Below are 13188 nucleotides of genomic sequence, written 5' to 3' on the forward strand. Positions count from 1 at the left end.
CACACAAATACTTTCAGAAAAGCCTTCTTGACACTTAAATCTTTATTCGATGTTCACAAACTTCTCTTCTTCAAAAATGCTTTTTCTGCCATTGCCAGTCTACAGTTTGTATCCTCTCTGCTTCGACCGTCATCAGTTATTTTGCTGCCCAAATAACAAACGTTGTCTCGTTTCCTAATCTTATTCCCTCTGCATCACCGGGTTCAAGTCGACTATATTCCATTATCCTTGTTTTGCCACTGTCCATGTTCATGTTTTACCCCCTCCATTCTATTCAGTTGCTCTTCCAAGTCCTTTGCTGTCTCTGCAAGAATTAGAAAGTCATAGGCAGACCTCCAAGTTTTTATATCTTCTCGCTGAAATTATTTGTGACGAGGGAAAGGTAAAATTTAAATAACCGATTTATTTATTATAGAGGCTCGCAAATATGATCCGATAAGCATCGTCAAAACCATACATATTTATTATTACTGAGGTACTGCTGCTTCAGTATTTGTGCAATGCTAATCACGCATCTTGTTGGCCCCTTTGAGACCGACAAACTCAGTAGGCAAACGACCACCTACTCCCACTGCCAGGAAATTTCAGACAGTTCATTGTTGTCTATTGTTTCAGGACGTCGAAGACTGCAATTCGAACCTCGGCCGAGCAAGTTTTATGTTTTACGACAAAATCATATTCACGTTCCGAGAAAGCTACACTTTTTTTTTGGCCATCAGTCTACTGAGTGGTTTGATGCGGCCCGCCACGATTTCCTTTCCTGTGCTAACCTCTTCATCTCAGAGTAGCACTTGCAACCTACGTCCTCAATTATTTGCTTGACGTATTCCAATCTCGGTCTTCCTCTACAGTTTTTGCCTTCTACAGCTCCCTCTAGTACCATGGAAGTCATTCCCCCATGTCTTAGCAGATGTCCTATCATCCTGTCCCTTTTCCTTATCAGTGTTTTCCATATATTCTTTTCCTCTCCGTTTCTGCGTAGAAGCTCCTCATTCCTTACCTTATCAGTCCACCTAATTTTCAACATTCGTCTATAGCACCACGTCTCAAATGCTTCGATTCTCTCCTGTTCCGGTTTTCCCACAGTCCATGTTTCACTACCATACAATGCTGTACTCCAGACGTACATCCTCAAAAATTTCTTCCTCAAATTAAGGCCGGTATTTGATATTAGTAGACTTCTCTTGGCCAGAAATACCTTTTTTGCCATAGCGAGTCTACTTTTGATGTCCTCCTTGCTCCGTCCGTCATTGGTTATTTTACTGCCTAGGTAGCAGAATTCCTTAACTTCATTGACTTCGTGACCATCAATCCTGATGTTAAGTTTCTCGCTGTTCTTATTTCTACAACTTCTCATTACCTTCGTCTTTCTCCGATTTACTCTCAAACCATACTGTGTACTCATTAGACTGTCCATTCCGTTCACCAGATCATTTAATTCTTCTTCACTTTCACTCAGGATAGCAATGTCATCAGCGAATCGTACCATTGCTATCCTTTCACCTTGTATTTTAATTCCACTCCTGAACCTTTCTTTTATTTCCATCATTGCTTCCTCGATGTACAGATTGAAGAGTAGGGGCGAAAGGCTACAACCTTGTCTTACACCCTTCTTAATACGAGCACTTCGTTCTTGATCGTCCGCTCTTATTATTCCCTCTTGGTTGTTGTACATATTGTATATGACCCGTCTCTCCCTATAGCTTACCCAAACTTTTTTAAGAATCTCGAACAGCTTGTACCATTTTATATTGTCGAACGCTATTTCCAGGTCGACAAATCCTATGAAAGTGTCTTGATTTTTCTTTAGTCTTGCTTCCATTATTAGCCGTAACGTCAGCATTGCCTCTCTCGTCCCTTTACTTTTCCTAAAGCCAAACTGATCGTCACCTAGCGCATTCTCAATTTTCTTTTCCATTCTTCTGTATATTATTCTTGTAAGCAGCTTCGATGCATGAGCTGTTAAGCTGATTGTGCGATAATTCTCGCACTTGTCAGCTCTTGCCGTCTTCGGAATTGTGTGGATGATGCTTTTCCGAAAGTCAGATGGTATATCGCCAGACTCATATATTCTACACACCAACGTGAATAGTCGTTTTGTTGCCACTTCCCCCAATGATTTTAGAAATTCTGATGGAATGTTATCTATCCCTTCTGCCTTATTTGACCGTAAGTCAAATCTTCTAGATCGACTCTTGTTTCTTCTTCTATCACATCAGACAAATCTTCACCCTCATAGAGCCTTTCAATGTACTCTTTCCACCTATCTGCTCTGTCCTCTGCATTTAACAGTGGAATTCCCGTTGCACTCTTAATGTTACCACCGTTGCTTTTAATGTCACCAAAGGTTGTGTTGACTTTCCTGTATGCTGAGTCTGTCCGTCCGACAATCATATCTTTTTCGATGTCTTCACATTTTTCCTGCAGCCATTTCGTCTTAGCTTCCCTGCACTTCCTATTTATTTCATTCCTCAGCGACTTGTATTTCTGTATTCCTGATTTTCCCGGAACATGTTTGTACTTCCTCCTTTCATCAATCAATTGAAGTATTTCTTCTGTTACCCATGGTTTCTTCGCAGCTACCTTCTTTGTACCTATGTTTTCCTTCCCAACTTCTGTGATGGCCCTTTTTAGAGATGTCCATTCCTCTTCAATTGTACTGCCTACTGCGCTACTCCTTATTGATGTATCTATAGCGTTAGAGAACTTCAAACGTATCTCGTCATTCCTTAGTACTTCCGTATCCCACTTCTTTGCGTATTGATTCTTCCTGACTAATGTCTTGAACTTCAGCCTACTCTTCATCACTACTATATTGTGATCTGAGTCTATATCTGCTCTTGGGTACGCCTTACAATCCAGTATCTGATTTCGGAATCTCTGTCTGACCATGATGTAATCTAATTGAAATCTTCCCGTATCTCCCGGCCTTTTCCAAGTATACCTCCTCCTATTGTGATTCTTGAACAGGGTATTCGCTATTACTAGCTGAAACTTGTTACAGAACTCAATTAGTCTTTCTCCTCTTTCATTCCTTGTCCCAAGCCCATATTCTCCTGTAACCTTTTCTTCTACTCCTTCCCCTACAACTGCATTCCAGTCGCCCATGACTATTAGATTTTCGTCCCCCTGTACATACTGCATTACCCTTTCAACATCCTCATACAAATGGCTCTGAGCACTGTAGACTTAACATCTGTGGTCATCAGTCCCCTAGAACTTAGAACTACTTAAACCTAACTAACCTAAGGACGTCACACATATCCATGCCCGAGGCAGGATTCGAACCTGCGACCGTAGCAGTCGCGCGGTTCCGGACTGCGCGCCTAGAACCGCTAGACCACCGCGGCCGGCTATCCTCATACACATTCTCTATCTGTTCATCTTCAGATTGCAACGTCGGCATGTATACCTGATCTATCGTTGTCGGCGTTGGTCTGCTGTCGATTCTGATTAGAACAACCAGGTCACTGAACTGTTCACAGTAACACACCATCTGCCCTACCTTCCTATTTATAACGAATCCTACACCTGTTATACCATTTTATGCTGCTGTTGATATTACCCGGTAATCAACTGACCAGAAATCCTTGTCTTCCTTCCACTTCACTTCACTGACCCCTACTGTATCTAGATTGAGCCTTTGCATTTCCCTTTTCAGATTTTCTAGTTTCCCTACCACGTTCAAGCTTCTGACATTCCACGCCCCGACTCGCAGAACGTTATCCTTTCGTTGATTATTCAATCTTTTTCTCATGGTAACCTCCCCCTTGGCAGCCCCCTCCCGGAGATCCGAATGGGGGACCATTCCGGAATCTTTTGCCAATGGAGAGATCATCATGACACTTCTTCAAATACAGGCCACATGTCCTGTGGATACACGTTACGTGTCTTTAATGCAGTGGTTTCCATTGCCTTCTGCATCCTCATGTCGTTGATCATTGCTGATTCTTCCGCCTTTAGGGGCAATTTCCCACCCCTGGGACAAGAGAGTGCCCTGAACCTCTATCCGCTCCTCCGCCCTCTTTGACAAGGCCGTTGGCAGAATGAGGCTGACTTCTTATGCCGGAAGTCTTCGGCCGCCAATGCTGATTATTTATCAAAATTTAGGCAGTGGCGGGAATCGAACCCTGGACCGAAGACGTTTTGATTATGAATGAAAGACGCTACCCCTCGACCACGGGTACTTCACTAAGCTACATTACTGGCCATTAAAATTGCTCTGTTGTACGAAGCTCATGTTTGCCACTTTCAATGCGTATGCCAAACGCCATAAGTTATATACTACAAACAGTCCAGAATTATTATATTGCTCCTTTTTTGCCATGCTGTATGCAATTTCCGCCTCATTTCGATATGCTGTCATTACGTAGTCTGGAAAAAAATTCTCTATTATTGCTGACACTCGCCCTTTGTTTGACCAAGAGCGTATTTCGTGTCAGCTTTCGCTATTTTCTTTCATCCACTATTTGCGTTAGTAATTTTGTTTTATATTTTTTTTAACGTAATAGAATATCCTGCTTGTTGTATCCATTTTCTGCTCCTTCATGCTTAATAACCCCTAGTTTCTTCCAAATTTCCTACTCTGCGTGGATGTCTGAGGAGCTGCGTGGCTGAATCTCTCCTCCAGTATAGTGTGGGAGTGTGTTTATTTCTGAAAACGCCTATGGTGAGCTTTCCTGCCTCCCTTTTGACGGCCAAATCTAAAAAGTTAAAGGCCCCACTCTTTTCCAGCTATAACTTGGATCGCATTTTCAGGTGCTGCTAGGTTAACATTTTTCCTTCCATAAGTACCTCAGATCACTTCCATCTAACAAGAGTGACCAGTTATGATCACATTGTGTACGTTTGTTTCATTGTCCTCGGCGACCGGTGACAGAATTTCAAATAAAAACTGGTTCTAAGTGATACACCCGCTAAACCCGCTGAGCAGAACAGGTAATTAGGATTGTGGAAAGGGCCAAATAGGTTGGGGTCAGTTTCATCTTCTAATTGTAATTTACTGTAATTTAATAACACTTTTACAGCCAAAGCGGCACATAGCCGGACCATTACTGAAGGCAATTCTTTCACGGCTGAAGACCTCCAAACAAGAATCTTAACAAATCAATAAGACAAAAATCCAATTAAGATTAAGATAGCAATAAAACAATTTAAAAAAATCACCGCAAAGTAGATAGAACAAACATATGCAAGGTGCAACACAAATGGATGAGGGCCACAATTAAGTTTCAAAATTTTAAAATATATTACCATAATCTATAAAGGCAGAAGACCCCAATGTTTAAGCTTGAAAGATAAATTTAAGAATTAATTTGCAAAATTTTTAAGAAAAAAAGGAAAAAAACTACAAGCCTTGAATTTTAAGCAGCTGAAAACAGATAATTAAACACCGGTGGCATTCAGAAGCCTCCAGGGAGGTCGGTCTGCCCTCGTTTACTTAGGCGAGACAGGTGGTGAGCCCAGCTACACTTGATCGGTTGGAACCCAACCACGGGACAGTCGAGGACCGACCGGCACAACGACTTGCTTCCCATCAGTCAGTACATGAGAACTCAAACAGTAAGGGTTACAAACGTGGTAATCCACAATGGAGTATGTACTAGCTGTCAAAATAACACACACCATGTTGAACAGCGAAAACAGGTGAGGAAAGGACACTGCCTGAACTTACGTCAGTACCCAGGGCAGGTAACCAGAACACTAACGGTCACAAAGCAGAAAATTCCACTGGTGCACTCGAATAGTAGTCAACCAAAATAGTTAATTGCACCACATGGCGGCTAAATTTCAGCCGTACAAACACTCGGTGTTGCTCACATGAAAACCTCCCAACAGCGAACTACCGAACTGAACCACCACAACATGAATGGACGTGGCCTGGGTAGTTGAAACCACTACTCAACTTTGACGTCCTGGGTCGATGAACCACGAAGCTCGTAGCGATCGGACAGCTCCACACACGCTCCGACATTGTGCAGGGGCTGCCAGCGGACCCAGCCGACTGCACCGCGCAGAGACATCTTCCCTCGTTCGCAAGAACCGACCGACCGACTACCAGTACGCCAACAACATTTAAAACAAGTTGTAAGTGAAAATGACACCAACTACACACACATTTTTACAAACACCTGGACGAAGACTTAAACAACACTCAGCAGTAACTAAACACGCACGAAGACAAATCGGGAGTCGATGCACAGAAACACACTGACTCATGAACGATTGGAGAGCCAAAACGCGTCGTCCGGTAGGACGACCGACCGACGATCCACCAAGGCCGTGGCCCGGCTCAAGTGATGCGTGGCGGCAATGGTCGGGCGAGCCATGTCGACGCAGACCTCACTGCTGCTCCAACCCGACTGCAGCAGTGGCCCACTGCAACTCCCCGACTGGCAGGTCCGGACTGCGCTCCAGACGCGTTCCAACTGACCGGCAGACCCTGACTCGCGGCGGGAACTCCCTATCCGAACTCGCTTACGACAGACAACCACCGGGAAGTAATAGCAGTCAAGCAAAGATACTACGAGAGGGCATATATCGATAAGCGCTGCTAACGCCGTTCACGGCCAGGCAAAGCAGCAACTCAGTGACAGTAGTAACTTAAATCAACGTAGTGAGGTGCAAGTACGTTAAAAACAGGGTGTAAAATACACTCCTGGAAATGGAAAAAAGAACACATTGACACCGGTGCGTCAGACCCACCATACTTGCTCCGGACACTGCGAGAGGGCTGTACAAGCAATGATCACACGCACGGCACAGCGGACACACCAGGAACCGCGGTGTTGGCCGTCGAATGGCGCTAGCTGCGCAGCATTTGTGCACCGCCGCCGTCAGTGTCAGCCAGTTTGCCGTGGCATACGGAGCTCCATCGCAGTCTTTAACACTGGTAGCATGCCGCGACAGCGTGGACGTGAACCGTATGTGCAGTTGATGGACTTTGAGCGAGGGCGTATAATGGGCATGCGGGAGGCCGGGTGGACGTACCGCCGAATTGCTCAACACGCGAGGCGTGAGGTCTCCACAGTACATCGATGTTGTCGCCAGTGGTCGGCGGAAGGTGCACGTGCCCGTCGACCTGGGACCGGACCGCAGCGACGCACGTATGCACGCCAAGACCGTAGGATCCTACGCAGTGCCGTAGGGGACCGCACCGCCACTTCCCAGCAAATTAGGGACATTGTTGCTCCTGGGGTATCGGCGAGGACCATTCGCAACCGTCTCCATGAAGCTGGCCTACGGTCCCGCACACCGTTAGGCCGTCTTCCGCTCACGCCCCAACATCGTGCAGCCCGCCTCCAGTGGTGTCGCGACAGGCGTGAATGGAGGGACGAATGGAGACGTGTCGTCTTCAGCGATGTGAGTCGCTTCTGCCTTGGTGCCAATGATGGTCGTATGCGTGTTTGGCGCCGTCCAGGTGAGCGCCACAATCAGGACTGCATACGACCGAGGCACACAGGGCCAACACCCGGCATCATGGTGTGGGGAGCGATCTCCTACACTGGCCGTACACCACTGGTGATCGTCGAGGGGACACTGAATAGTGCACGGTACATCCAAACCGTCATCGAACCCATCGTTCTACCATTCCTAGACCGGCAAGGGAACTTGCTGTTCCAACAGGACAATGCACGTCCGCATGTATCCGTGCCACCCAACGTGCTCTAGAAGGTGTAAGTCAACTACCCTGGCCAGCAAGATCTCCGGATCTGTCCCCCATTGAGCATGTTTGGGACTGGATGAAGCGTCGTCTCACGCGGTCTGCACGTCCAGCACGAACGCTGGTCCAACTGAGGCGCCAGGTGGAAATGGCATGGCAAGCCGTTCCACAGGACTACATCCAGCATCTCTACGATCGTCTCCATGGGAGAATAGCAGCCTGCATTGCTGCGAAAGGTGGATATACACTGTACTAGTGCCGACATTGTGCATGCTCTGTTGCCTGTGTCTATGTGCCTGTGGTTCTGTCAGTGTGATCATGTGATGTATCTGACCCCAGGAATGTGTCAATAAAGTTTCCCCTTACTGGGACAATGAATTCACGGTGTTCTTATTTCAATTTCCAGGAGTGTACATGATGGCGGGAGCACGAGCCACGCACGGTTCACTAAGGACAATACTGTCTAGCTCCAAACATGTAGAACCATCATCATCGAATGATTGTCTCTTTTTATTGTAGGACCTGAAGGAGTTCCTGGACTCGGCAAAAGACGGGGCCATCTTCATGAGCCTGGGCACCAACATCCGGAGCGACAAGCTGGACGAAACCAGCAGGCGCGCCTTCCTGGAGGCCTTTGCCACGCTGCCCCACAAGGTGCTCTGGAAGTGGGAGTCCGACTCCCTGCCTGGTCAGCCGCCCAACGTCAAGATCATCAAGTGGGCTCCCCAGAACGATATCTTGGGCAAGTGCACTTAACACTCCACTTTCTATAGTTTTGTCATTTTATCAGGGCAAGTCATTTACCTTGGGTGCCCAAAAGTCATAGGACGGCGACTTTCAAAATTGCAGCGCGTCAGCAGTCGTTGGTTAATATATTAAAAAAACTAGAAACCCGCCTCGACTGCGAAAAAAGCACCTAGTGTTTACCTAGGTTTCGGCGTAGATAACTACACCTTCTTCAGAACAATAAAACCCACAAGTGCCTAAGAAGACCTTTGTCAATGATTAAAAGAACACCATGGCATTTATAAACGAAAAAAGGGAAACACAAACAGTACATATGTACAAAGTCTAAACCGTTGCTTAACTTAATGGTGTAACCTCCACCTCACACCGGCTTATGTTCGATGGGCCACGACCCGCCATACACTGCGGCTACAAATGGTCGCTCACTTACACGCTCGACCCGCTACCTGTGCACATGCGCAAGACAGGGGCAGTTACTTGAATGCGCATGCGCATACTAATACGTGAAAGTTTATACATGGGTCGTGGCTAAATAGCCCTTATATTCCCAACTATGGATCAACGTATTTCAAAAATAGAATGGATAGAATGAGTGATGAGCTACATAGGAGATGAAGCTTAAAAATAACCGCACACGGTTGCTTATGTTAGGAAAGAAACATATATGAAGCTATCTATGACAGCAGATAAAGATATAGGCATAAAACGTGACGTGTTCAACGGGCTAAAATCACCTTCATCGTAAAAGAAATGACGAAAAAAGAAAATATGAACAGCTTCACCAACCGCGCTCGCCAATCAGCGCACGCATGTGAAAATCCCCAGATCATCAGATTTCTTCATACTTTTTCGTCATTTCTTTTACGCCGAAACCTAGGTAAACACTAGCTGCTTTTTTCGCAGTCGAGGTGAGTTTCTAGTTTTTTAATATCATAGGACAGCATTTCATGTGGTGTCGGTTGCCGGCCGCTGAAGCATATGAGGTCCACTGTCTCGTACAGTCTTGGAGAAAATGGGTTCCTGAGCCTCCAGGTTCATAACGTTGCCTTGACAAACTGCCTATTGGCTTCTGTCTCGGGTTCTTCGGTCGACGTTCATCTAATGATTTTACTGACGTTTCGCAAGCACGAGTGAGACCGACCAAGTAATAAAATTCGCCGACACGGAAGTTCTGGTTGTAGAGAAGCACTATCACACCCGCTTGTTCAGAGAAGCTGTAGAAATACAAAAACACGGGAACAGCTTCAACAAGAAAGAGGAAATGACCGCACCGGAAATGACCGCGGAGAAGCCCTCGGACGTTGGCGCGCCAGGTACATATAGTCAGCGGCCACGAGTTCGGCTCCAATTCACCACCGGCAGTGGAGGGTGAAGCTTTGACAATGCCAGTCACTCGTGCTGGCGAAACGTCAGTAACATCGTTAGATGAACGTCAGCCTAAGAACCCGAGACAGAAGCCAATAGGCAGTTTGTTACAGGAGACCGTCGATAGCTGCCTACAAATCATCAGCGGTTACGCAATGTCTATTCGTCAAACGCTTGTGATCGTCCTGTATGGTGATTTAGGTATGTATCTCTGCGATGGTGAATATCAGCCCTAGACAATGCTGACTTCATAAATTCGACTACTTGTGTAATCTACAGGAGGTGAGTACATGGGTACGATGTAGGCATTTGGTACCAGCAGTGCCAGAAGATGGTAAGTAAGCTCACGGTGCAGATACCAAGCTAAGTGGCTAATGTCATAGGTGTTGTCCTGTTTGGGTGTTGTGTGATGTCCTTAGGTTAGTTAGGTTTAAGTAGGTCTAAGTTCTAGAGGACTGATGACCATAGATGTTAAGTCCCATAGTGCTCAGAGCCATTTGAACCATTTTGTTGTCCTGTTTCAAAATGTGTCGAGTGTGATGCTCTAATCTAGCTGCTATACGTGGAATACGAAAACTGTTATACGTACAGACCGTGTAGTGGACATGACAGCATACCACGAGTTAACCGACTTCAAACTTTGGGCAATGATCGGTGCAAGACGCTTGGTTCGCAGCATGTTAATTAGACAAGAAGAAGAATTTTAGCACTGTTTCCAGTGCCGGGGTCAGGTCGCAGTCTGGAATTGGAGCCATAACATATTTGTGATCCATAGGGTGTCCAGGAGAAATGATCAATATTCAGAAATACGATCGGAACGATCATTCGAAGCAAAAATCCTAGTGAACATCGGATCGAAAATTCATACCTTAAGAGTTATGAACACTTCTTCATCTTCGATACTGTGAAACAAATTTTTTCCACTGCAAGTTCTTTGAGGAACATTTTGAGAGGCGCTAATAAGGACGAAAACAGAAAGCTGTCCAGTATACATGGGATCTATAGGGCATACCTTAACCCTAGCAATACCAAGACGTTTACCATAATGTGCGCATTACCAAGGATGGGCGAGGGGAGTAAGAAAAAGCAGTACTTTACCCCCACCCCCCAAAAAATTGGAGAACAGAATTAATTGTTGTTGAATTATATTAACAACATGCTTTTTAAAGAGGTACTGATGTGTAAGCAGGATCCACAAACTGAAAATAGCTTTCAACACACTCTTAGCAATATCAGTCCACGTTCAGTAATGCGTGTTACCTACTTTATGACCACCAAAAAGAATTAATAACGCAAATTTCGTTCGTTGTTGGTAACTTTTACTCTCAACACACTTTTTAAAGAAATATTTATGCGTAAGTAAGGCCCTGAACCTCGAAATATTGAATACGGCGTTCACTGGGGAAAGTAATACATGCTGCAGACTTAAATTTTTGGGTTAAGTTTAAAAGAAAAATTTTAAATATTTATAGAATCTACTAAAATAACTATATTAGTTGAAAGTGAATAATGATTTAAAGATATATTAGGTGAAATGGAGAAAGTTGTGAGAAAATATTGTTGTCTTCGGTCCAAAGAGAGGTACGCTACTGCTCCCCACAATAGCTCACCCTGGGCAAACTTCTTCATCTCTGTATGGCTACTGCGACTTACACCCATTTGAAACCGCCTACTCTAGTCAGGCTTGTCAACCCTCTACAGTATCAACACCCACGTTTCCTGATTTCGTAATTCTTTGATGTCTCAGGCATGTTCTACCAATCAGTACCTTCACTTACTCAATTTGTGCGATAGATTTCATTTCTCTCCTATTTGATTCAGTACCTCCATTTAAATTATTCGATCTACCCATCCAATCTTCAGCATTCCTTCGTACCATTACATATAACAAAACTCCCATTTTTTTCTTGTCTGAACTGTTTATTCTCCACGTTGCACTTGAGTACAATGCTATCATGCAAATACGTTCAGAAAACTTCCTAACATTTAAATTTACGTTAAATATTAAGAAATGCTTTTCTTGCTATTGCCAGTCTGCATTTTATATCCTCTACACTTCGGTCACTATCAGTTATTTTGCTGACAAAACAGAATTTCTTTTTTTTAGTTTCTCATTTATTAATCTAAATTCCCTCAACATCGCCTGAGTTAATTCGATTACGTTCTATTGGTCTTGTTTTACTTTTGTTGAAATATATCTTATAACCACTTTTTAAGACTCTAACCATTCCTTTAAACCGCTCTTGCAAGTCCTTCGCTAGTCAGACTTACAATGTCGTCGGCAAACGGTGAAGTTTTTATTTCTTCTCGCTGAACATTAGCGCCCTTCCCAAATTTCTCCATGGTTTCCTTCACAAATTGCTCAATGTACAAATTTGACAATATTGGGGATAGCCTACAACCTTGTCTCATTCACTTCTCAACAAAACAATATGACACGGATGTAAAGGAGTCTAAAACAACGGTGATGGTTTGTGCCAGAGGAGGATAAGCCAAGTCCAGAGTGCATGGCTGGCAACTGCAAGCTGACTCACACACTTTCTTCGGGAGCGACATCGCACAAGATGAAAGAGGTAAACAAGAAGGAAACAGCAGCACTGCGCACACAAAAAGTGCCTTCTATAAACAAAAGGAGATGATAACCTAAAAAAGTAACAGTCTACATCTCGAGAAAGCAGCTGCTGGATTGCGGCATCGTGTATGGTTGTCAGTCTTGGGCTCTGGATCGCAGGCAAGGAAAGCTGGAATTCTTTTGAGATTTGCTTGTACGGGCGCGTACTGAAACTTAAACGGACTGATGTGATCATGAATGTTCAAGTCCTTAAAAGAGTGGAACAGAGAAGGAGTTTATGGAACACTATCGTTCACTTGTTGAGACATAAGGGTCCACTAAAGCCAAGAACTTAATTCTATTTTAATGCAGAAGGAAACGGAATGAGACTGCAATTGAAGTAGTAATTGACGGAAAGTCATCAAGTAAAACATAAGTGATTTCTGGCGTTCCCCAAGGTAGTTTTATAGGCCCTTTGCTGTTCCTTAACTATATAAACGATTTGGGAGACAATCTGAGCAGCCGTCTTCGGTTGTTTGCAAATGACGCTGTCGTCATCAGAAGACCAAAAGAAATTGCAAACCGATTTAGAAAAGATGTCTGTACGGTGCGAAAATTGGCATTGTGAGGTCATCCACATGGGTGCTAAAAGGAATCCGTTGAACTTCGGTTACACGATAAATCAGTCAAACCTAAAGGCCGTAAATTCAACTAAATACCCACGAATTACAATTACCAACAACTTAAACTGGAATTCAAAAAAAATGGTTCAAATGGCTCTGAGCACTATGGGACTTAACATCTATGGTCATCGGTCCCCTAGAACTTAGAACTACTTAAACCTAACTAACCGAAGGACAGC

General features: G+C 44.5%; 1 protein-coding gene across 1 annotated transcript in view; it reads left to right on the top strand.

Annotated features, from left to right (window-relative positions):
• Positions 1-13188, top strand: part of LOC124550631 (UDP-glucosyltransferase 2-like) — a 52956-nt gene that overhangs the window by 2742 nt on the left and 37026 nt on the right. The window contains exon 2 of the mRNA XM_047125354.1: positions 8183-8405. Within this exon, the coding sequence (XP_046981310.1) occupies positions 8183-8405 (223 nt within the window). The remainder of the gene's footprint in view (positions 1-8182; positions 8406-13188) is intronic.

This window comes from Schistocerca americana, chromosome 9 (assembly GCF_021461395.2).
Source record: "Schistocerca americana isolate TAMUIC-IGC-003095 chromosome 9, iqSchAmer2.1, whole genome shotgun sequence".
NCBI lineage: Eukaryota > Metazoa > Arthropoda > Insecta > Orthoptera > Acrididae > Schistocerca > Schistocerca americana.